This window comes from Phyllobates terribilis, unplaced genomic scaffold (genome assembly GCF_046119375.1).
Source record: "Phyllobates terribilis strain yellow unplaced genomic scaffold, ASM4611937v1 Scaffold_8__6_contigs__length_399053987, whole genome shotgun sequence".
In the NCBI taxonomy this organism is placed as follows: Eukaryota; Metazoa; Chordata; class Amphibia; order Anura; family Dendrobatidae; genus Phyllobates; species Phyllobates terribilis.
Window position 1 is genome coordinate 306,628,600 of NW_027362768.1, and position 26,613 is coordinate 306,655,212.

Here is a 26,613-nt window from a genome sequence, read left to right on the forward strand (position 1 = left end):
TTTTACCAGATGTTTTCCACATGGGCTAAGGAAAGTCTTATCTTAATTTTCCAAGGATAGCTTTTTTTCATAGGTCTCCTAAACACAAAATGTGCGGTGAGTGTTCTTATAGTGGAACTAACTTATTCCGAGTCCCGAAGGAAAGGGCTTTTTGTACACAAGTTAGGCTTATTAAATTATACAACTTTGTGTTACATTGTATCCTTATTCTCAAGGTCACTGCTAGCTGTCGGTGGCTGGAAACATTCCTATCTATGTCTAATGACTGCAAAAGTGCATATCTGGAAGGAGGATACAATTGTGGTCTTAAGACTGAAGACTCTGAGATGATGCAGATTTACTAATAATAGTGCAACAGTGCAAACTTTTTTTTTTGTTACCTATTTTTGAACCAAACGTTTGCCCACATTGGGGCATCTTAAGTCACGCCCATACATTTAGGCCATATTTCTTTCCAGTTAAGCTTCACTGCAATTCCAAGGTCTAAAACTAAATGCAACAATTTGAACCAAAATGCTCAAAAACTTGATGCAATAGGACCTTTTAAGCACCTTTTGAATACATTAATACAGATCCATCGGCCTCCAATTAGCAAATGGAGATCAAAAAGTTTTTCTATTGCCTCTACCTCGTCTATATAAGTCGGGGACATTGTCTATGTTCTATATGGAAAACAAAAAAAATTAGCTGGAGTATAAATTGGTATGCAGGCAACATATAGGAGCATGTTTATACTGGCCATTAAACAGATAAAAATAAAATGAGTGACTCGCCCCCTGGGCCGTGGGGCACTCGGATCCGGGCAATTAGGGAAACGATGGGAGTAGTAGTGGCAACCCGGTTCCGTGGCTCAGGGTGGTCAGGCCAGTGGTAGTCCGTTATGTGTCATTAATTATGTCCGACTACGCCACCCGTGGATTGCGGTTATTAGGAACCGCCGCTGCATGCAGACCGCTGGGGCTGATGAGGTGTGCAGCTATGGTAGTGTGACTCCCCACGGGAAGAGTGCGGCCCCAGGGCAGTATAGTGGATGATGGGAGTGATGGTAGTGAGAATCCCAGTGCTGATAGTGCTGGAGGAGCAAGGAGCACACAGACAACAAGTTGCAGTCCAGGGTCTTTACTACAACAGGTAAACTGACCCATAAACAGTCCCGGCTAGGAGGGGACCTGGATGTCTGAGAGCAACGGGGAAATTGGCCCTGGTCAGGGTGAGGGTGTAGGCCTACCGTGCTTTCTGCGCTCCTTCTGGCTATCTCCTCTTTATAGGGTAACAGCCCACGTTTCCGAGCATTCCGTGCTTTCTCGCCTGTATGGCCTGCGACGTGGGTTCCTTTCTGCTCCCAGCCTTGTACGGCTTCACTGGTCCCTTCGGTTGTGGCAGGGCCTCCAGACTTCTTAGGCCAAGGAATGTATAGTCCCTTGCGGACTGGTTCTCTGCTGGGGGATGTAGAATCCTTCCAGCCTCAGACACCAAAGTCTGGTAAAGTAAGTCTTTATCTGCCAAGACAGGCTCTCTTCGCCTCTTGTCTCTGGCTGGTGGCTCTCTCCTACTGCCACACTTCCTCTTAGGTGCAATCAACTTTCTGTCCCTGCTCCACTCTGGGACACGTCTCAAAGCTGAGACAGGCAATCCAGTTCTCCCTAACCCTGTCCCCAGTACCAGCTTTTATAGGGGCAGCCAGCTCCCCCTACTGGCCTGAGACAGGAGGCATTGCATGCTAATGTTCCCCTGACCAGAGAACCTCCCCCTTGCTCTCAGACACAGCTTTATTACACTTGTGGCATCCAGGTAGGGTGACACATTCCCCCCTAGTGAAATTTAGTACTCCGGGACTAAACAATAAACAAAGACAATATGCATAACTATAAAACATTAATAGACAAACGACGCACAGATTGAGTTCTTAAGGTCACAGTGTGGTCTGTGACCGGGTGTCCATATCACCAAAACAATGGGAGCCTTAACCAGGTGGGGGTCTGTCCTACCCCAAGTCCTTCACAGTCTTAGTTCATTCCTGGGTTAAGCTCCGAACGCAGTCCATACAAGGTCCCGGTTATAAAAAGTCTATAACCTGTGAGTCCTTACGGTAGCTGCAAGAAACTGAAACACACTATTAATAAACATGCAGGTAACTTGGCAAACATTTCAACATTTGGCAACAGGGTTATTTACAATCTTAGTACACTCTATATTCTCCAGCGAGCGGGTATCTGTCCCTTTGTGCTCCTGGTTGACCTCCTTAACCCACTGTCTGGTGGTGGATTGACTTGGCTTTCCCCACTAGCGTTAGGGGTACAGCTACCAGCTGGGTGTACAGGTAGGGCAGGCAGCTGTCTGCGGGTCCTTTGGCTTACCGCAGGCATGGCAGGCTCACTGTCAGCAGAGGGTTGACTCTCCTGGGCTGCTGGAACAGGCTCTTCTGCCTCTGGAACCGCTTGCTCCTCTTCACCTTCCGGCTCTGGTGTTGGTTGTTGCTGTGCCGGTTGCAGGAAATGCAGGACAGGTACCACTATGGCATCATTTATGCGAGTCCAGGACTGAGGGAACTCTCCGAGAACGGTGCTGATCATTTCTTCCTTGTCCTCTGCGGGTTCAAGGTCACTCTGATCCTCTTCTGCACTGCGGAGTTGCTCGGGGCACCTTTTGAGGTGGTCTCTGGAGACGACACTAGTGGTTTCTCCTCCGTCCTTGGTGATCACGCACACCTTTGGGTTGTCGTGGTCAGACTGCAGTACGGTGTAGGGTTCCCTTTCCCACTGGTCGTCCAACTTATGTAGCCTTCTTTTTCGCTTTAGGACTTGCTCACCAGGTTCTAGGGGACTAGCAGGGGCGTGTTGATTGAAGAGTCTTTCTTGCTTCTCTCTCACCTGGGCCAGGCTCTTCTCCACACTCTCCTGTACCTTCTTGTACTGCAGTTGCCTTTCTGTATCCCAGTCCGCATCCGGGGAGGTGTCCTCAGGTATTAGGACTCCCATCTCCAGGTCTACGGGCAGCTTTCCTGGTCTCGCTCGCATCAGGTAAGCCGGGGTGCAGTTTGTAGCGTTCACTGGGATGTTGTTGTACATGTCTACCAGGTCCGGCAATTTTTCTGGCCACAGGCTGCGTTCCTCCAGGGGCAACGTCTTCAGGAGATCAATGACTATATTGTTCATCTTCTCACACATCCCGTTGGTTTGGGGGTGGTAAGGCGTTGTCCGTATTTTCTTACAGCCATAGAGGTTGCAGAACTCCTGGAAGATTTCAGCCTCGAACGCTGGACCCTGGTCTGTCAGGACCTGTTCCGGATACCCGTGTGGACGGCAGAAGTATTGCTGGAAGGCTCTGGCCGCTGTTTGGGCTGTCAAGTCCTTTACTGGGACCACCACTAGAAAACGGGAATAGTGGTCCACGATTGTCAGGGCATAGATGTATCCTGACCGGCTGGGAGCCAATTTGACGTGGTCCAGAGCTACCAGCTCAAGAGGCTGCGTGGTGACGATGGGCCTCAAGGGTGTCTTCTGGCTGGTGCGGTCCTTCCTCCTCAGGTGACAAGGGCCACAGTCTCTGCACCACTTTTCTACTGCTCCTCTCATGCCGACCCAAAAGAACCTTCCTCTTAGTAGGAACTCCAGTTTCTTCCAACCGAAGTGTCCCGCTCTGTCATGGTAAGCCCCCAGGACCATAGCTGCATCCCGCCTTGGGACCACGACTTGCCAGGTCAGCTCGTGCGTCCGGTGGTTGACAATCCTTCTGCACAACTTGCCTTCGTAGAAGAACAGCTTGCTCTTCTCCTTCCATAGCTGCTTGGCTTCCTCTGGGGCATCTGGATCTAGGCGGGCGTCTTCCCGGGTCAGCAGATCTTTCACCAGGCGGACAGCAGGGTCACTATCTTGGGTCTTGGCCCAGCTGTGGTGAGGTAGGGGATTCATCATCACAGTTGTTAGATCCTCCTCCTTCACGCGGTGAGAGTGTTGAGCGGCTCCATACCGGTGAAACGCGGGGAGTTCTACCTCTTCCAGCTCTTCTGGGTCTTCGTCACCTTCAGGTAAGTGAGGCATTCTTGATAGGGCGTCCGCGTTGGCGTTGGTTTTGCCTGCCCGGTACTTGATCACGAAGTCATAGTTGGAGAGACGGGCCATCCACCGCTGTTCCAGGGCACCCAGTCTTGCATTGTCCAGGTGTGTCAACGGGTTGTTGTCCGTGTACACGGTGAACTTTGCGGAGGCCAGGTAATGCTTGAAGCGTTCCGTCACGGCCCACACCACCGCCAAGAATTCTAGCTTGAAGGAGCTGTAATTCTCCGGGTTCCTCTCGGTAGGCCTCAGCTTCCGGCTGGCGTATGCGATCACCCGTTCTCTGCCCTGTTGGTTTTGGGACAGTACGGCTCCCAGTCCCACATTACTGGAATCTGTGTGGAGAATGAAAGGCTGGCCATAATCAGGGTAGGCCAGGATCTCATCCCCAGTGAGGGCCAACTTTAGCTGGCGGAAGGACTCCTCTTCCGGTTTATCCCACTTGAAGGGTGGCTTTTGACTTCTGGACTTAGACTGTCCGATCAGGAGGTCCTGCATAGGAGCTGCCATCTTAGTAAACCCGGGGATGAACCTTCGGTAGTAGCCTACCAACCCGAGAAACTGTCTCACCTCTTTGATGTTCGAGGGGCTTGGCCAGCTCTTGATTGCCGTGACCTTGTCAGGGTCGGGGGCCACTCCTTCCACGCTTACCACGTGCCCTAGGTACTGGACCTTTGGTTTCAGCAGGTGACACTTCGATGGTTTCACCTTCAGGCCGTAGCCTGCCAGGGCTTCGAACACCTCGGCCAGGTGCTTGAGATGGTCCTCGTAGGTCTTCGAATAGACGATCACTTCGTCCAGGTAAAGGAGGACCGTCTCGAAGTTTCGGTGCCCTAGACAGCATTCCATCAGCCGCTGGAAGGTCCCTGGTGCGTTGCAGAGCCCGAAAGGCATACAGTTGAATTCGCTCAGTCCCATCGGGGTGGTGAAGGCGGTCTTCTCCTTGTCAGCCTCTGCCACAGGAACCTGCCAGTACCCGCTAGTAAGGTCCAAAGTAGAAAAGAAGTTAGCAGATTTTAGTGCGGCTAAAGACTCCTCTATTCTAGGCAGCGGATATGCGTCTTTGTGGGTGATACGGTTGATTTGTCTATAGTCCACGCACATTCTCATGGTGCCGTCTTTCTTTTTGACCAGAACCAAGGGGGCTGCCCAGGGGCTACAGCTGTCTCTAATGACCCCAGCTTCTTTCATCTCCCTTAGCATACCCTTGGCGTTCTGATAATGTGCAGGGGGTACAGGTCTGTGCCTCTCTTTTATTGGTGGGTGGCTCCCTGTGGGGATGTGGTGTTCTATCCCTTTTACTCTGCCGAAGTCTAGCGGGTGCTTACTAAAGACTCTCTCGTACTCCTGTACCACCCGGTAGACTCCTTGTTTTTGGTGCAGGGGAGTGGAGTCAGCACCCACGTGGAGTTTCTGGCACCAGTCCTCCTTTTGTTTCTGGGAGCCATTACCCTCCGCCTGAGGAGATGGAGGCAAGGGTTCCACGGCCCTAATAGCTTTGTGTTCGACGACAAACAGTTTGGCGAGTGTAGCGTACCTGGGTAAGTGTACTTCCCTTTCCCCAATGTTGAGGATGCGGACGGGCACCCTCCCATGACGGACATCAACCACCCCCCGGGCTGTCAAAATGGTGGGCCTGCTGTCTGAGTACACGGGTTCTACCATGGCTTGGTAGTCTCTACCTCTCAACCCGATTGCAGTCCGACACCAGATCATCATTTCACTTTTGGGAGGCATGGAAATGGGGAATGGATCACTGAGTCTTACGCTACCGATCTCACCACCAGACAGTTCTACCTGCTGCCGTCTCATCAGGGCTTTTATCTCCTTGTTGAGGACTCTCTTTTGGCTGGAACTAGCATTCACCGCCACCTGTTGTAGAATTACAATTACTTCTGAAAGACAATTTTCAATGATGTTAGTACCCACAGTTATTTTAGGGTGACTTTCATGACGGTCAATGTCCACAATAATCACTCCCTGTGCCGGCAGTTCAACTTTACCAATTTTAATGGTCATCTCCTTGAACCCCATCTGCGGCACGGGTAAGCCATTACTGGCGATGATGCTCAAGTTACTGTCTGGATACCGTGTGATATCAGCATCAGTCCAATACTGCTTAAAAAGTACATAAGGGATTGTGGTTACTTGCGACCCAGTATCCAGCAAGGCGCTCATGGGGATACCGTCCAGCACCACGGGTAAAACCGGGCGCCCCCCAACGTACTTATTACGCCAATTGTAAGGGCCTGGTGATCTTATGCCTGGGGGTCGGCCCTCTGCCCCAGGTTGGACCCGTTTAAATTACAGTACCTGGAAATGTGTCCGGGCTGGTTGCATCGACGGCAAATGGGCTGTCCATCCTCTGCGTAGCGGTCTGTGGGCCTCCCTCGGAACGACGGGATCCTCCTCTGTCGACGCCACGGGACATCCTCCGGACTTGAAGCCAGCTTGATGGGTCTTGACGGGTCCACTTGCAACGCCTGGACGGTCCTGGTCAACGTCGCGACGCTCCTGGTCAGCTCCTGGACTTGGTGGTGCAGGCCTTTCGACGGGGCTTGGTTCAGGGCCCGTGCATCAGCCTCCACGGAGTCCATAGAGGAGGGCGCCGCCTCCTGGTGGTAGGTGATAGCAGGGCGCCGGGGGTTTATAGCGCCACTGGTTGCAGATTCACGGAGCACCCTTATGGCCCTGTCCTTAAATTGGGCAAAGGTCAGGTCGGGGTTCTGAAAGAACATGAGGCGCAGCTGGGCCCTGTGGGCGCTGGATAGCAGACCCTCTATGAATTGTTCTGTTAGCAGCTTATCGGTTTCCTGCACACTGCCAGGGTCAGTTTGTTGAATAGCCCTCAAGGCTTCCTGCAGATTTAGGGCATAGTCTCTGATGCTGTCCTGTGCCCGCTGCTTACATCCATAGAACCTCATTTTAATTTCAGCGGAGGTACGTGTATCAAAGGTACCCCGCAGCCGGGCCAGAATACCCTTCACAGTCCCTTTCTCCTCAATGGGCCATGATTTTACCTCCCTTTGGGCTGCGCAAGTTAACTGCCCTGTTAATATGCTGACCTTCTGTTCCTCTGTCAGGGGGTAAACGTGGAACAAACTGTATAGCCTTTCCTTGAAGTCAGTTAGGGCATGGGGCTCCCCTGAGTATTTGGGGAGCCAAGCCGCTCCAGGGATGTAGGGCAAGGAAAAGGGCATCACCGCTGCTGCAGCTGCGTTGGTGGTAGTGGGGGCCTCTGTGTCCGACATCTTCCTCCCCCCTAGTTAAGCGTGGCCTACCTTCCGACGATCCTCTTCTGTAGGCCGCGGCTCCGCTGCTGCTGCTCTGGACGAGGACCTGGCGTCGCGTCCTGATGACATCAGCGTCGCTCTCTCTCCCTTCCAGGACCTTGCGCAGCGTCGGTGCGTGGGACGGAGCTTCGGATCTCGCGCGGTTTTGACGTCCACGCCCCTCTTCTTCCCGCGCGGCATCCTGGAGATGGCGTCCGATGGCGGGAAACAGCTGCAGATGGCGGGAAGACGGCAGAAGACGGCGGGAAAAGGTCCAAGATGGCGTCTGATGGCGGGAATCGGCTCCGGATGGCGGGAAACGACTTCAGACGGCGGGAAACTTCGCCACAGGTAAGTTACAAAAGTCTTTTTCAGGCACGCAGTACCCGGTGGTTGCGGGCACGAAATCCTGCCGACTACGCCAAAGCTGACTCGCCCCCTGGGCCGTGGGGCACTCGGATCCGGGCAATTAGGGAAACGATGGGAGTAGTAGTGGCAACCCGGTTCCGTGGCTCAGGGTGGTCAGGCCAGTGGTAGTCCGTTATGTGTCATTAATTATGTCCGACTACGCCACCCGTGGATTTGCGGTTATTAGGAACCGCCGCTGCATGCAGACCGCTGGGGCTGATAAGGTGTGCAGCTATGGTAGTGTGACTCCCCACGGGAAGAGTGCGGCCCCAGGGCAGTATAGTGGATGATGGGAGTGATGGTAGTGAGAATCCCAGTGCTGATAGTGCTGGAGGAGCAAGGAGCACACAGACAAGTTGCAGTCCAGGGTCTTTACTACAACAGGTAAACTGACCCATAAACAGTCCCGGCTAGGAGGGGACCTGGATGTCTGAGAGCAACGGGGAAATTGGCCCTGGTCAGGGTGAGGGTGTAGGCCTACCGTGCTTTCTGCGCTCCTTCTGGCTATCTCCTCTTTATAGGGTAACAGCCCACGTTTCCGAGCATTCCGTGCTTTCTCGCCTGTATGGCCTGCGACGTGGGTTCCTTTCTGCTCCCAGCCTTGTACGGCTTCACTGGTCCCTTCGGTTGTGGCAGGGCCTCCAGACTTCTTAGGCCAAGGAATGTATAGTCCCTTGCGGACTGGTTCTCTGCTGGGGGATGTAGAATCCTTCCAGCCTCAGACACCAAAGTCTGGTAAAGTAAGTCTTTATCTGCCAAGACAGGCTCTCTTCGCCTCTTGTCTCTGGCTGGTGGCTCTCTCCTACTGCCACACTTCCTCTTAGGTGCAATCAACTTTCTGTCCCTGCTCCACTCTGGGACACGTCTCAAAGCTGAGACAGGCAATCCAGTTCTCCCTAACCCTGTCCCCAGTACCAGCTTTTATAGGGGCAGCCAGCTCCCCCTACTGGCCTGAGACAGGAGGCATTGCATGCTAATGTTCCCCTGACCAGAGAACCTCCCCCTTGCTCTCAGGCACAGCTTTATTACACTTGTGGCATCCAGGTAGGGTGACACATGAGCAAATACAGTGCTGTAAGTAACTAAAAGGTAATAGTACATATAAATAAGATAGGGTACATAGTAAACACTATTTTTGATAAAAAAAAATGTAAAAGCCATCCCACCGCGACAAGGTGTACCCAAATTGGACCATCCCGATTTGGGTACACCTTGTCGCGGTGGGATGACTTTTATGTTTTTTTTTTATGAAAAAACAGTATTTACTAAGTATGTATGTATTTGTACTATTACCTTTTACTTACTTACAGTGGGGTATTTGCTCATTTTGTTTCTATCTTAGGTTTTGTATGTTCTATATGGAGTAGTGCTGCTTCATGCGGAGGCATCCAGTAAGAAAACGCATACCGTGCAGCATACATTGTTTTGTAGTAGAAGCTTACAGTACGTCCAAGGTGTCAATCAGGAAATTCAGACGAAAACCTCAAAGTGCACTGCAGATATGATGACAAAGAAGCCTTAGCTCACCGAGGATAGCCGAGACTTCATACAATGGTTTCTACCTCTCAGCTTTCAGAAGTTTTAGATCGGTAGGGATTTCATCCCTATGGGCATCAACAAGAATGCTTCCATTAACTTGAAAATATTATCATAATGAACCCCAAACCTGGAGACCATATTCCCTGGACACGATCATGTCTATGCATAGATGAATGACAATTCCCTCTCATTACCATGTTATAAGGACATAATACATAAAACATACAGTTTCAGGAAACATACAGTGTCGGTTTTAGATTTCTGTCATCTACTCCTTTGCAGAAACCATAATGTAGAGCATATGAAATTTTAAAAAAATAGGAATTGAATATGACTTTTCTTTCCAAAGTTCAATCCAGCACAACAGCAAATGTTTTCCGGTTTTGCATTGTTCGATATTCAGTATATTACTATTCTGATGTGAATAGCAGCTTAAAAGAATATACAGTGAATAGGAGAACTAAAATGGGAAAGTTGCTAAACAAAGAATGTAAAATAACATTATTTTTAGAATGTTTGAAATACATAGAAAAAAATATTTAAAAGTGTTTTTCAAAAATTGCAATCCTTTAGGGGATAAATTGCTTAAAGGGTACTTGTCACATGAAAAAATGCTATTAACTGGCAGATATGAAGTTAATCTGTGGATTAATATTGTTCTAAGTGCCAGCACTTAGAGCCCCGCTGCCAGGAGGAAATGAACTTTATTCCTCCCGGCAGCGTTCGGGTTTCAGTCACGAGGGTGCAGCCGGCACAGTTTCAATCACCCTGGCTCTGACTGACAACTAGCTCAGCATTAGGGCCGGCTGTCAGTCAGAATCATGGGCGCGGTTACATCTGCCACTCTCTATGCAAAGAACAGTGACTTAAACCAAGCTGACGCCACCCCATGACTGAAACCCGAAAGCTGCCAGGAAGAAAAAAGTTAATTTCCTCCCGGCATCAGGGATCTAAGTGCCAGCATCAGGCAGGTTCAGAACGCTATTAACCTACAGATTAACCCCATATCTGCAGATTAATAGCGTTTTTCTCATGTGAAAGGTTCTCTTTAACATAGAGTGTCCAACCTATGGGATTCCTTGTGGTCCTGAGAACAAAACTTCGGGATCATGAGAACCAGATTCTGTAGAGCCCTATGTTAAATGGGTTGGAGGTGCATATTCTCAGCCTCTGCATATTTATTGTTTATAGGACTGACTGAGAAAGCCAAGGACTGTACTCCGCTATCTCCAGCAGTCACATAGACAATGAATAGAGCAAAGACTGAAGATGCGCGTCTCCACTCCATTCAAGATGGTAACTCTATAAAGCTTCATTCTCAAGCCTCTAGAGTCCAAATTCTTAGGATCCCAGCAGTCGGACCACCAATGATCAGCAAGTTATCTGGCAAGATAACTTACCGTATATACTCGAGTATAAGCCAACTTTTTCAGCACATTTTTATGCTGAAAAAGCCCCCCTCGGCTTATACTCGGGTATATACTTTATATATACTTATATATGCAGGGGGGGTTGCGGCGGCGGAGGAGTGGGGCGCAGGCAGTAGCCGATGCTGCAGCGACCACCATGTGTACCCGCTGCTAAAGAAAATGAATATTCACTCTTCTCCACGCCCATGGGTCCGGAGAGGGGTGAATATTCATTTTCTTTAATAGCGCAGTGTGAGTCGCAGTCACCACTTCCTGCTGCGACTCAGCGATTTTCTGTGCCCGCTATGAGGCACAGAGGATCCCTGAGCCGCTGCAGGAAGTGGCGGCTTTGACTCACACTGCGCTAGTAAGGAGAATGACTTTTCACTCCTCTCCATGTCCATAGTCCCATGGAGAGGAGTGAATATCCCGGCACCTCACCTCGGCGTCTGAGGGTGCATGGCAGAGACGTCATGCGCTGCTCAGATGCGGCGGTGAGATACTGGCAGAACAGGACGCAGTGCTGTAGCAGAGGTGAGGAAGGTGGGTAGAATTGTTTATTTTTTTTCATGTGTGCAATGCTGGGGAGCCATGTATACCAGGATTGGGATAGGGGTGCCATGCATACCAGGAAAAGGATGAGGGGTGCCATGCATACCAGGATGGGGATGAGGGCTGTCATGCATACCAGGATGGGGATGAGGGGTGCCATGCATATTAGGATTGGGGATGAGGGGTGCCATGCATACCAGAATTGGGGATGAGGGGTGCCATGCATACCAGGATTGAGATGAGGGGTGCCATGCATACCAGGACTGGGATGAGGGGTGCCATGCATACCAGGATTGGGATGAAGGGTGCAATGCATACCAGGATTGGGATAAGGAGTGCCATGCATACCAGGATTGGTATGAGGGGTGCCATGTATACCAGGATTGGGATGAGGGGTGCCATGCATACCAGGATTGGGATGAGGGGCACAATGTGTTATGCACATGCCCAGACTGACTGGCGTGTGCGTGTTTAGTGATCCCACTGGACCATGAACCGGAGAGTGCCTGTAGGGGCGTAACTAAGTATCTACCCGATCCGACCAAGGTCGCGCGACGGCTAACGACGCCTGTGCACCAGGGAGGAACCGAGCAGAGGGACCAGGTGCGACTCCAGGTCAGACCTCGGACACGGCTTTTGACCCACACCGGGGAATACAGGAACAGGCAGGTTAGAGCACAGGCTGGGTAGGGTCCAGAACAGACTAGGAGATGGGTTCAGAGCCGCAGATGCGGTGATCAAGCAGAGTAAAGCGAAACCGCAGGTGCGGTGGACAAGGCTGAGCAGAGCAAAACCGCAGGTGCGGTGGACAAGGCTGGGCAGAGCGAAACCGCAAGTGCGGTGGACAGGGCTGAGCAGAGCGAAACCGCAAGTGCGGTGGACAGGGCTGAGCAGAGCGAAACCACAGGTGCGGTGGACAGGGCTGAGCAGAGCGAAACTGCAGGTGCGGTGGACAAGGCTGAGCAGAGCGAAACCGCAGGTGCGGTGGACAAGGCTGAGCAGAGCGAAACCGCAGATGCGGTGGACAAGGCTGAGCAGAGCGAAACCTCGCAGATGCGGTGGACAAGGCTGAGCAGAGCGAAACCGCAGGCGCGGTGGACAAGGCAGAGCAGAGCGAAACCGCAAGTGCGGTAGACAAAGCAGAGCAGAGTGGGCAGAAACCGCCAGAGAGGTAAGTAAGGCAGAGCAGAGATAAACCGCCAAAGTGGTGAGCAAAGACAGAGCAGAGGGAACAGGGCTCTGTTCACACGGAACAGACTGGAAGGAAAAGGCAGAACCAGATACACACAAGGTACTTGCAAAGAGAGGAAATGGACATAGAAACAAAACAAGTAACAAGTTAGGAGACAGTTCAGACAGGAACTGTTACTGCAGCAAAATACAGGAACGAGCCTGGGTATACAGCCCCCAGAGGCAGAAACGAACAGACTAGGAGCGTGTTCAGACAGGCCTGGGAATACAGCCTCCAGGAAGGCGGACAGGCAGGGAAAAACAGAACAGGACCTGGCACATTCAGAGTCAAGGAGCACACTGAATGTTAAAGTTGCTCAGGCACCAGCTTCCAGGTGAAGCTGGTTTAAATATCCAGGGACTGACAGCAATAGGCTGAGGACACATTAGGGGTGTGCCCACAGCAGCTACAAGAAACAGGAAGTGACCAGGCCGCCGCCCTAAGCAGCCAGAACAGAGGCAAGCAGACAGCATGGAAAGAAGCCAGCCTAGCAGACTGGACTGATGATCAAGTTTGCGATCTTGCATAGTGGGAGATGGTGCCCTATGCAAGAACGCCGCCAGGTATGTTACACAATGCATACCAGGATTTGGATAAGGGGTGCCATGCATACCAGGATTGGGATGAGGAGTGCCATGCATACCAGGATTGGGATGAGGGGTGCCATGCATACCGGGATTGGGATGAGGGGTGCCATGCACACCGGGATTGGGATGAGGGGTGCCATGAATATCAGGATTGGGGATGAGGAGTGCCATGCATACCAGGATTGGGGATGAGGGGGTGCCATGCATACCAGGATTGGGGATGAGGGGGGCCATGCATACCAGGATTGGGGATGAGGGGGCCATGCATACCAGGATTGGGGATGAAGGGGCCATGCATACCAGGATTGGGGATGAGGGGGTCATGCAAACCAGTATTGAGAATGAAGGGGCCATGCATACCCGGATTGAGGATGAAGGGGCCATTCTTACCAGGATGGGGAAATTTACTAGTAGCTGCTGCATTTACCACCCTAGGCTTATACTCGAGTCAATAAGTTTTCACTGTTTTCTTGTGGTAAAATTAGGTACCTCGGCTTTTATTTAGGTCAGCTTATACTCGAGTATATACGGTAATATTTTTTGGAAAACCCTTAAAAGGAAAGCAAAAAAACGTAGCATATATTACATAAAAACAAAATGAAAACTTTATCTGAAGCTAAGTGTATCAAACTATAAAAGTGGAAAAGTAAATTTGCACCTAAAAATAAATCACAATAAATTTTTTTTTTTTTCAGATTAATTTTGGCTATTTCAAATTAGTAAAAAAAAAAATATGGCCCCCCACGTTCCCAGACTCCTAAATGGCAAGAGCATCAACATATCTTAAAGTAGCTTTATCTTGTTCATTGGACAACTCTCCAGATTTTCCATGATGAAATCTCGAAGAACGTGTGGCCATCCTTGTAGCACTTTTAAAAAGACCCTGTCAGCTCATCAGATGCCATGATAAAAAGCAGTAGAAACTAACTAAATTTATATATAGTTTTCTGATAAAATCTTTAATATAATCTCTATTCCTCATTGTTGCAGGCTTAGGAATCCAGTGGGTGGTCTATGGATATTAAACTCTATTCCTCCAAGGTTGTTAGGGAAAGAATGACTATTAGGGATCGTGCACAACACCGATTATGTGGGACGAGTGCTATCCGTGGTTTTCATGGATAGCACTCATGCCCATGATATTCTATTGGGCTGTGCACATGTTCGATTTTTTCCTTGATAAAAATTGGAGACATTTCCAATTTTGATCCGAGTGTTGGATCAAAATCAATAATGAAAGTCTATAGGTCTGTGAAAAACATTGGACCGCACTTGGATAACCCCAGTACCGTCTCATTCTCACAGACTGACAGAATGGAGAAGGTGGAGAAACTTTTCTTTTTTTCTCTCCCTACCGTCGAGATAGAGAAAAAATCATAGAGTGCACCTATCCTTAAAGTAGAAAACATGCTTAAAACTTCTAATTTCTGGAAAGCAAAAAATAAAGCCAAAAACACAAGCATTTGGAGAAAACAAAAACTAAAGCTAAAACACAAGAATTTTTGGAAAACAAAAAATTAAGCTACAACTCAAGAATTTTTGAAAAACCAAAAGTGAAGCTAAAAACACAAGAATTTGGGGAAAACAAAACAATAAAGCCAAAAACACCAGAATTTTGAGAAAACAAAAAATAAAGCTAAAACTCAAGAATTTTTGGAAAACCAAAAATGAAGCCAAAAACACCGAATTTTTGTAGAAGTAATTATGAATCCGACGATTTGTTCAGCTTCATTGCACATGGTGAGAAATTGACACCTAGGCCCCTTTTCTATAGACTTTGAAGACGTCTTCTTAAAGTTAAACTGTTCAGCTTTCTTAAGATGAAAAGATCACAATTTTCTTTAGTCTGGAGAAGGCATCTTTGTATAATAGCAAGAAAGAGCCACCTTCCCCCCATTCCTATACGTCTTCTTGTTCAAAATGATAATAAGCTGTATACCGAACTAGATAGAAGCGTGATGTTTTTAAGATCAGTCTTTGTTGGATTTCTCAAATTTGGAAATTCACTTTCATGTGATTTTCTTTACTCTTTTCAAGCCTGCCATTATTTAGAGTCTATTGAATGGCTACTAACCCCAGGTCACTAGTGACTTAATCAGCTAACCTTGTCTTGTCTTCTCGAAATGCTTATACATTGGATAAAACATAAATTACAAATCTGGAATATTTAACAGAAATAAAATGAGAAATATTCTAAAACATTCCTTAAAAAGTAACATGCAACAATTTCATTTATTTTCCAAAAAAGTAATTAATGCCTACTTTTTTTTAAGTTTTTTAATGAGTAAATTGAGTTACATTGAATTTTATTATGTTAATGACAAAAACTATCTTTAAACTGTTTATTTGGTTTATGCTATTAATATTAACTCGTATAGTAAAGTAATGATTTCTAATTCAATAGTGATCATAGTGAATTTGCATTTTACTATATTATTCCTGCCATATTTAGTTTTAGGGTTTGTTTTATATTTTCTTTTAGGTAAAAAAAAAAGATTTGGAATTTGCATTTGAAAAATATAACTGAAGAATATTACTGAGAATATCTTTTCTAAAAGATTTTTTCTAAAAAAAAAAATGTAAAATGTTTTTTAAAAGATCAAATAAAAATTATTATTATTATTTCTAAAGCAGATTTCTTCTTGATTTATTTTTTACAAAATTTATCATATTTCACATGGACAAAAAAAATCTAAGAAATAAATTATGTAAATTGTAAGAAATAAAATAGCTATATTTTTTAAAAAGTAAGACAAATTGCTATACCTTTTTTTGTCATGCAGACAATAAGGCCCCTTAGCATCTTTTAACATGTTGAACTAATGGACTTTGATAATAAACTTATAATAAACTTTTGTAAAACCATGAGCGCTGACATGGGATAAAGGGTTGAGTGACAATGAAACCTTGGAACAGTTTTCTATAGAGATGGATGAATTGAGACATTCAGAGACTTATTAACATAGAAGAAAATGCGTGAAGAATTGCCAAGAAAAAGAAGCTAAATATGTAATTCTGTTGTACTTAGATTCGGAAGGTTTATAAATATATTAAAAAAAAAACATGGGGGATGGACGGTACAGAGCAGCATGCAGAACACATCAATGTCGATGAATATTAATAGTGAGAATTCACCTACAAAGTTCAGCATACACACGGTATACATACACAGTAGTACATACAGTACACACTATATACTTGTACCTATATATAATAACTGTGCGTATTAGCCATAACATTCAACCACCTGCCAAATATTGTATAGGTACCTCTCGCGCCACCTAAACAGGTCTGACCGATAGAGGCAAAGACTCCACAAGATTTTTTCTAAAGTATCTGGCACCAAGTCATTAGCAACAAATCATTTCCATGGGATAGATATGTCTTTTTTACAGTTCATCCGACTGACGCTCAATCAGTTGGAGATCTGGGAAATGTTCCTCAAAACATTTCTCTACCAAAAAGCAACGACGAATCGGGAATACTGCTGACATGAAGCGGTGTACTTGGTCTGTACCGTGCAATGAAAAGAAAAATAGAAAAGGCTCTCCAAGTGTGTTACCCCCAATATAAGACACAACGATCAAGGGATTGTATAAGCTCACCTGACTGGGTTGTGACCTGGCACAACTCCATACTCGTAAGAATGGAGGGCTGCTGCTCCGACTGTTGAGCCACATGCCGGTGGGAAGAAACGTATTCAAACCAAACAGGAAAAAGAGCACTAATTCCCGGGTGCTGTCAAAGAGTGAAGACAAGCGTGTATCTTCTTTGGATCTTCATAACACATACAACGCATTTCAAAGTTGCATACACCCTTGTCTTCACTCTGTGGCAGCTCTTGGGAATCACTGCTCTTTTTCCTGTTTGGTTTGAATATAATGGTCTGTGCTATGGTTAGGTAAGGTGGCACATGTCTTGAGTAACCCCAAAAGAAAGCCAGGAGCCAAGGTCACCAGAAGAAGATTGCCCAAGCTAGGAGCCAAGGTCACCCAGAAGAAGATTGCCCAAGCCAGGAGCCAAGGTCACCCAGAAGAAGATTGCCCAGAGCATCACACTGCCTCATCCAGCTTTTGTGCAAAAAAATACAACATGCAGAGTTCTATACCAATATTACGTCATCCTTCTCAGGATCTGTGGGGGTCCCAGAAATCAGACCTCCACAAGTAGTAAAGTGAAGGCATAGCGAAGTAGTATGCCATGACGTTATTAGATGGAATAATCCTAATATTACTTTTTGACTCAATAATGTTTAGACATTGATTAGCACTGTTAGCATGTTGCATGTACGAATCTATTAATGGGTCACTGTATGTCGGTATTATTTGAATACTGCATAGTAGCATTTGCTTAGTTATTGTGCGGCACTGCTACTTGTATGATGGTGGCAGCACTATACAATAACCTGTAGCTCTGTTTTTGAGAAAACTGTATGAATTGATATACAGAAAACTTATGGCACTGTTAAATATATGATATTAAAATGTAAAAATAATTCTAAAAAATAAACAATAATAAATAAAGACATTGACATTTCCAATCTAAAGAATATCTTGAAAAGCAAAAAACTAAACACACCTATTAAATGCACACTTCTTGCTGTGGAAATTTCCTGGCAATACAAAGAACAGACTTTGATAAATATTCTGTAGAGATTCTGCGTTGATATATCCACAGTAAGTGACCCAGTTTTGCAGCTGATGAACTAAGACAGATAAAATGATTGAAGTGTCAACTGTACAGTATCAAGTCATTGGTAACATACCCACTTTCAGCTCTTTCCCAAACACTGTCCTCTCTCCCAGGGCCGAACAGTTCCACCGTCCATGTCTGAACTGAAACTGACACTCATTGACCCCCATCTGCGCTCCTTCTCCGATCACAATGATAGCATCAGGTCTGTTGAGACAGATAGTCCTCTGTCTTGGTGCCAGGCCTGGAATCTTGCTGCAAATCACGCTGGCCCCCAGTGCCACCACAGAAGAGAAGCCTCTATTATGGGAGACAGGAGAAGAAGTAACATTAGTACTGTTAGTTACATGGTCTAAGGAAATCAATCAGAGCTCTGTCCACACAGACGGATACCTAGAAATCTCCTCAATTGTGTACAAATATAAATAATGTACTACAGTTTATAAAAGGGATAAAATCACTTTCTTTATTGAGTTCAATTATTTTTACCTTTTTTATGTAAATTACATAATGAATGCAGGTTGTACAGTTCAGAAATATATCATTTCTAATCTGCTATGAGGTATACTGAACCATTGTGGGTCTCAAACTTAAGGTTACTTTCAGAACAGTGTACTTTCAGTCATAGGTGATTTGTAGGCATTTTTTATAACTGCAATTAATTGATATTCTCAATAAACTCTCCCCTTTCCAATCTGCCCTGAAAGCATCAGACTAATATTTCCATCCAGCTGCTGCACCGATGCTTCCATCCTGTTCCAGCCATTGCAGTGGTTGCCCATCTGCTATGGAACACAACATAAACATATTATTCTCACAGACAAAGCTCTCCAAAGAGTTGCACAAAGAGATACATCTCCTTTCTGTCTACCCGTGTTTTCCATTCTGCTGATGATCCATAATCTGAATCTCTTAGACCCATCTCCAAGATTTTGTTTAACCCTTCTATCACATCAATTCACTAATTTAATCCTTCTCACTTCTCCCTTCCTTCATTTCTCCTTACAACCTGATCCCTTTCATCAGTTTCCCATATAATCAATAACACTTTGTAACTGGACATATACAGATACTGATGACTGGTTCATGCAATTTTACATGAATATCCACTATTCATTATATAGATGGCTGGACCATACAGTATAAGCTCTGTTTTGCTTTTGTATCTCCCTATTTTTAAACAGATTGTAAGCTCTTGTGAGCAAGACTTTACAACTCTTGTTTGAATTGTTAAATATTGTGTTATTCTGTCATTTCTGATATTGTGTGTACATGTACTCTCTGATTTGTAAAGTGCTGCAGAACATGTTGGTGATATAAAAATAATAAAAAAATATTTTTATTATTATTTAGATCCATTTGGGGAAAAATTACAGCATGCACTATTTTATCCATTTTATTAAGTATATGGTATAGGAGTGACTCAAAGGGTAAAAAGTGCTTGTCATGTATGGTCTAGCCAACATTATAGTAAACAGGGGTATTCAAATAAGTTTGCATGAAGCAGTCATCAGTCAGTATCTGTATATACAAATATAAAGTGCTATTGAGTGCATGGAGGTTAGGAAGGAAAAGTTAGGAAGACGAGAATATGGAATAGATAGATTAGTGAGGAGCGGAGACAGGCCAGTCAATAGAGATGTGTTTTTAGAGAGAGTTTAAAACGGCAGATGCTGGGAATTAACAGAATTATGTGAGGAAGTGCATTCCAAGGAGCTGGAGCAGCTTGAGAGAAGTCTTATAGATGGGAGTGGGAGGTTTATATTATAGAGGATGCCAGTCTTTGGTCATTAGAACGTAGAACACGGGTAGGGTAGAAGACAGAAATGTAAAAGGAAATGTGGGGCAGTGTAGAACTGTGGAGTGCTTTGTGGGTGAGAGTGATAAGTTTATATTGGATTCTGTAGTGGATAGGTAATCAGTGTAATGACTGGCACTGGAGGAAGCATTGGTGTAGTGGTTGGACAAACATAGGACCCTGGCTGCTGCATTCATGATAGATCAGAGATTGGAGAGTTTAATAAGGGGGACACCAATTAGTAGAGTGTTGCAATAGTCCTGGTGTAAATGAACCAGAGAGGTAGTAAGAGTTTTTGTAGAGTCAAAGATAAGAAAATATTAGATTGTTGAGATGTTTTTGAAGTGCTTGTGACATCAGCAAGTGAGTGATTGGATATAGGGAGTAAAAGAAAGATCTGAGTCAAATATAACGAGAAGACAGTGGGCGTGCTGCTTAGGGATTATGGTAGAGCCATGTACAGAAATGGGAATATCGGGATTAAGTAAATTAGTAAAGGGAGGAAACACAAGAATTTAAGTTTTGGAAAGATTCCATTTCAGATAGAGAGAGGACATAATGTTAGAGACAGAGGACAGATAATCACTGGTATTTTACAGTAGTACGGGAGTGATGTCAGAAGGCGACGTGTATAATTGGGTGTCATCAGCATAGAGATGGTACTGAAAACCAAATTTGATGATGGGGCTGTATATAGAAAATAGAGGAGGGAGCCTAGGACTGAACCCTGAGGAACCCCAACAGTATGTGGAAGAGAAGGGAAAGAAGATCCGGCAAAAGATGTACTGAAGGGGTGGTCAGAAAAGTAGGAGAAGAACCAAAAGAGAGTGATACCCTTGAGACGGCAAAGTATGTCCAAACGTAGCCTTATATAAAGTGTCTCCTGTACCATATATCAGCACAAGGGTCTATAATATGGACCCACAAAGATTCCATACTGTATGCTGATGTACAGACCCTTATTCTGTGAGTGAAATAAAAGAGACACACATCAGCTGTGGGATAGTTTAAAATCCTTGCTCTCTACTTGTGGTCATTTCAAGAAAACCAAGCTCTGGCGATGGTCAGGTGTAAACAGTGACCAGAGTCAGGAACATCTCTGATCCAACGTTCCTGTGTACTGGATCTCAGCTCCTACTCATTTCCACAGGAGTTGAGCTGCTTTACCTGAGAAAGGCCATTACATAGTGAATTGAGCTAGGCAGTTTGGCTTCTTTCACTTTTCACATCTGGCCATTGCCATTGCCAGAGCTGAAAACAGCTGACCGGTGAGGGTCCATCACCTGGATAGGTCATTAATATCTTAAGCCCAGATAACCCTTTAATAGTGATGATCAAGCATTTGCGTTGCTCAAGATTTACGAGCATGCTTGGACGAGCACCTATTATCTTCAGCGTGCTCGGGCTTTAAGTTTTCGTCGCTCCGTGAACATGATTTGCGACTGTTTGACAGCTTTAATACATGTGAGGAATGCCTGTTTTTCCAGCATTCCTCACATGTATTAAAGCAGCCAAACAGTTGCAAATCATGTTCACGGAGCGACGAAAACTTAAAGCCCGAGCACACTGAGGATAACAGGTGCTCGCCCGAGCATGCTCGATCATCACTACCCTTTAAACATAGGTCTTAACATAGCTTATTTTCTGCAAGGAAATCCACAATATACAACCGCATTCTCATCAGCAAATTGTGTAGATACCGTTGTGGTTTTAATCGCGGGAATGATGAGAACTTACTTAAAAAATATTGTAAAAATACTGCACCGTGTAGATGAGATTTAAAAAAAAATCATCTTCATGATTCTAATACTTTAATACCCAGGAGACTTTCCTCCCCAAAAATATGCTGGATTTCCATACTATGTGGGCATACCCTTATTGCGTTTCCACATTTGGACCACCACACCCCATTACAAAAATGCCATGTAATTAGCTGGCAAGCGGCCCTAGAGGTATAAAATATGACCGCTCTAGAAGCCAGGGCCATAACAATTGTGGCTGCAGAGGGTACAACCAAGACTGGGCCTGTGCAAGGATACATATTTAGCTGAACTGTATTACTGTGCAGAGTTCCGCCGTCTCTGCGCACTGCAATACACATCACCAGCCAATCAGAGGTCAGCACCTGATGTTGGCATGCCAGTCACGAGCAGTGCATGGCAATGATGTAATGTGCTGCCTTGCTGGCACACCGATGTCAGCAACAGAAGAGGATGCTGCAAGTCATGGGAGAGGAGGAAGGTAAGAAGAATTTTTCATTTTGTTGCTATTTAATATATTAGAAAACAACAGAGCATTATATCAGGGCATTATACAAGGAATAGGCCCAGGATGGAGAGCAGTATACAAGGAAGGAACCCAGGATGGGGATGCATTATACAAGGAAGGAGCCCAGGATAAGGGCCATCATACAAGGAAGGGGCCCACGATGAGGTGGATTACAGTGGGTACGGAAAGTATTCAGACCCCTTTTAAAATTTTCACTCTTTGTTTCATTGCAGCCATTTGATAAATTCTAAAAAGTTCATTTTTTTTCTCATTAAAGTACACTCTGTACCCCCATCTTGACTGGAAAAAAAACAGAAATGTAAAAATTTTCGCAAATTTATTAAAAAAGAAAAACTGAAATATCACATGGACATAAGTGTTCAGACCCTTTGCTCAGTATTGAGTAGAAGCCCCCTTTTGAGCTAGTACAGCCATGAGTTTTCTTGGGAATGATGCAACAAGTTTTTCACACCTGGATTTGGGAATCCTCTGCCATTCCTGCTTCCAGATTCTCTCCAGTTCCATCAGGTTGGATGGTGAACGTTGGTGGACAGCCATTTTCTGGTCTCTCCAGAGATGCTCAATTGGATTTAGGTCAGGGCTCTGGCTGAGCCAGTCAAGAATGGTCACAGAGTTGTTCTGAAGCCACTCCTTTGTTATTTTAGCTGTGTGCTTAGGGTCATTGTCCTGTTGGAAGGTAAACCTTCAGCCAAGTCTGAGGTCCACAGCACTCTTGAATAGGTTTTCATCCAGGAATATCTCGTACTTGGCCGCATTCATGTTTCCTTTAATTGAAACTAGTCGTCCTGTCCCTGCAGCTGAAAAACACCCCCATACCATGATGCTGCCACCACCATGTTTCACTGTTGGGATTGTATTGGGCAGGTGATGAGCAGTGCCTGGTTTTCTCCACACATACCGCTTAGAATTATCACCAAAAAGTTCTATCTTTGTCTCATCAGAAAAGAGAATCTGATTTCTCATAGTCTGGGAGTCCTTCATGTGTTTTTGAGCAAACTCTATGCGGGCTTTCATATGTCTTGCACTGAGGAGAGGCTTCCGTCGGGCCACTGTGCCATAAAGGCCTGACTGGTGGAGGGCTGCAGTGATAGTTGACTTTGTGGAACTTTCTCCCATCCAAGGCTCTTTAAATTTGCAAAAATTTCTACATTTCAGTTTTTTTAAGTCAAGATGGCGTGCAGAGTGTACTTTAATGAGAAAAAAAATGAACTTTATAGAATTTACCAAATGGCTGCAATGAAACAAAGAGTGAAAAATTTAAATAGGTCTAAATATTTTCCGTACCCACTGTATACCAGGAAGTGTCCCAGGATGGGGGACATTATAACAGGAAGGGGCCTAGTATGACAGACATTATTGCAGGATGGGGGCCACGATGGAAGAGATTATTATAGGAAACAGCCAGGATGGGGGACATTATTACATGGGGGGTGAACATGCATGTCATTATTGGTTCTAGAACGCTACAAGGGGCCATACATCTGACCAACATGCAGGTAGGGGCCCGGGTCCAAATTATACACCAGGGCCCATCAGACTCTAGTTACGCCACTGCTGGAAGCGATTAGAGAGTTGCTTTTTAAAAGGTGTAGTCCCATCTTGTACCTTTATGGCATATCCACAGGACATGCCAGAAATGTATAGTAGATGTGAATTTCAACTTGTATATATCTCAAGAACAGGGTTCTGATGTGCACCGCTGTGAATGGAGGGGTGCTCATAATTCCCATTATTTGGAATAGAACCAATATTTACTATAAATTTATTGCATATCTTGTGTATATGCCATAAATGTATGAGATGGGAACACCCCTTTAACTATTTTAATCGTGATATATTTCCATACTACTAGAAAAATGAACCTACATGTCCAGCATAAAAAATATTCTCAAATGTTAATAAATTTGTAAGGTAAGCTATGCAACTTTCTAATGTGATGCAAGTCTGAAAGCTTGTAATTCCTCTGCAGTGAGATCAAAGCAGGGTGTCATTACATCTCACACAGGAGTGGCCCAGAACAGGCAGGGTGCTCATGTGTGAGAAGTAATGACAGACCTGCCTCACTGCAGAGCAATTACAAGTTGCCTGAGCACAGCAGGCATAAGCGTGATTACTGACAGATCAGGACAGCTGATAGAAGGGTTTGTAATGTGACACAGCTAAACTCAGCTATGCTGCCCCTCTCTCCACACTCACTCATGCTGGAGGTTAGACCAGGATATCAGAGCTGTATCATTATACTGTACCTCACATTCTGAGAAACCTGCTCTAAGCTATGGCAGGGGTGTGTTCTTTCTCTAGTATAGTTCTGCCTGCTTATGATTGGTCTGCTGCATAGAGGGAGAAGAAATGCACGCCCCCAGTGAAAACTGTGATAACACACACTTGGACTTCAAAAAGTTAACTCATTAGGTGCCAAATACTATGATTGCAAATATCTCTGCAACACAGAGGTGAAATAAAAAATGTTTTATTCAGCTCTGCTGCCTCTATTACATCCTGTGTCCAGGTCAACATGGAAGAAATTATTTAAACACTTTGAACTACATTTTTGTTGGGTGGATAACTCCTTTATAGTCACACATGCATTAATAATGGACCGAGCAGTTGTGAAACTGCTCCCAAACACAAAATAGAATATACAAAAAAGGATCCATGGTGCGGTGCCCCATATACAGGACAAAAAGAGTAAAGACTGAAGATTGCATGTGACCTACATCAAAAAACAGCAAGTTGTTGTGTGCCATTGTCTACATCTACTGAAGATGAGCTGCGAGATGCTGAGAATACAAGCTTTGTAAAGAGACGTATTATATAAAGGGAGAATAGAAAAAAATAGAGCGGGCAGAACAAGAGAAGTTATGCCGTGCAGCTGTCCAAATACTCAACCAAGAAGAGATGGTAAGAATTATATTTCTACACATTCTGCAACAAAAATCTAAAAGGTCAAGAAATATGAAATATAACATTTCCCTTAACTCGGGTTGAACTTGATGGACAAGTGTCTTTTTGCAACCGTGTTAACTATGTAACAACAAAATATTTCCATTGTCAAAACTGTAGAGGAAAGGTTGGCTAAATATTAACTGGGAGCACCTGCGAGAGATGGAGATTCCCTTGTTATTATGGATTAGGGAGGACCTTGGCATTTCCTAAGGTGCAGTACAAACATAATTGGGCTGTAGTTTCAAAGGTAAAGTATTATCCTCATTTTTTTTACTAATCATAACCAGTTATCGATAAAAAATAATTTTTTTTTTTAGATCTAAAATAATATCGGCACTTGTACTTTCATCTAAAATTATGTAATTTATTAACTGGTTGTAATACATATAACTAACAATGAGGTATACATGCGGTATATAACAAATAACAAACAAAAGACAATTAAATTTAAAAAAATACCCAAATGTATATAAAAAATGTAAAATAATTAATGAATATATCGTAGTAATAATAATAATAATATAAAAAAATATTAGCTGTAAATCTGATCTGGAAGATTTGCAACTAGTATTTTTTCTTTCCAAATATATATATATAAAAATATAAATAATTAATATAATAATAATAATAATAATATAAAAAAATATTAGCTGCAAATCTGATCTGGAAGATTTGCAACTAATATTTTTTTTTATATACAAGTGGGTAATTTTTAGATTTTTTTCATTTATTTCTCTTTCTTGTTGTTTAAGTGTTTATGTGTTGTAACTAATTGTAATAAATATAATCAACAATGAGGTACAGATATATAGCAAATAACAACAAACAAAAGAATTAAATAAAAAAAAAATACCCAAATGATTTAAAAAATATATAAATAATTAATATTATAATAATATAAAAAATGATTAGCTGTAAATCTGATCAGGAAGATTTTGCTGTTGTTGATGATGTGTATCTTATTGTTATTTCGATTTTTTACAGCAAGTTAATAAATTACATATTTTTAGATGGAAGTACAGGTGCTACTATTATTTTTGTCGAGTTATTAAATTTGGAGGACTCTCTGTGGATGTGATAGTGTACCAGAGTGCTGTGCTTCATAATATTTGTGTATACTCTCTATAGTGTGTGAGGCAGTGACCGGGATCATATACGAGGGACGTTATATATCCCCCAGAATGTGTACAGAGACCTATTAAATCCATTGGAGTGCATTGCAATTGTAGCACCCTGAGGACTCGGCTGCTACAGGGGTATTGCACCTCAGTCCAGAGGTGTGATATTCCACTCCCGGGTAAGGATGGAGTGTGGACTAGGGCTCAGTAAGCTGCATGCACCACACACATCCCATTTCCGAGGGACAGCTCAACGGTGCTCCCACAAGATAGAAGTGCAGGCACGACAGCATCTGTTCCTGGCTGGAGTGGGGAGGGGGTGGAATACCCAGTGGTGTAGGAGCAGATAGGGGTGGGTCTCTGGGCATAGGTAGGAGTCCATTGGTTGCTAGTCACCTGGGCTCGGGTGTCAGAAGGAGGTATATAAGGTGGGCACCATCTTAGAACAGAGTTCAGTTCAGTCCAGTCCAGTTCAGTTCAGTGGAGACAGTCTGAGGAGAAGACAGGAAGCAGAGCCCCTGCATGGGCTCTGCTCTGCAGGCAGGCCTTGTCAGGAGGCTGGAGCCTGAGAGAGAGAGAGAGAGAGAAGAAGGAACAGAAAGGAAAGTAGGAAAGGAACTGGAACAGAGGAGAAAGGAAGCAAGGAACACAGAGAAAGGCCCAGAGACACGAAGGCAGAAGGAACCCCATATGCCCAGGAGATACAGGGTGAAGGGT

The 26,613-nt window shown here is 44.8% G+C and overlaps 1 protein-coding gene across 2 annotated transcripts in view; it reads right to left on the reverse strand.

The window, feature by feature from the left end:
• LOC141157371 (protein Wnt-7a) overlaps nt 1–26,613 on the reverse strand; it is a 100,991-nt gene that overhangs the window by 42,392 nt on the left and 31,986 nt on the right. For both annotated transcript variants that reach the window (XM_073644520.1, XM_073644519.1), the window contains exon 2: nt 17,819–18,045. In XM_073644520.1, the coding sequence (XP_073500621.1) occupies nt 17,819–18,045 (227 nt within the window). The remainder of the gene's footprint in view (nt 1–17,818; nt 18,046–26,613) is intronic.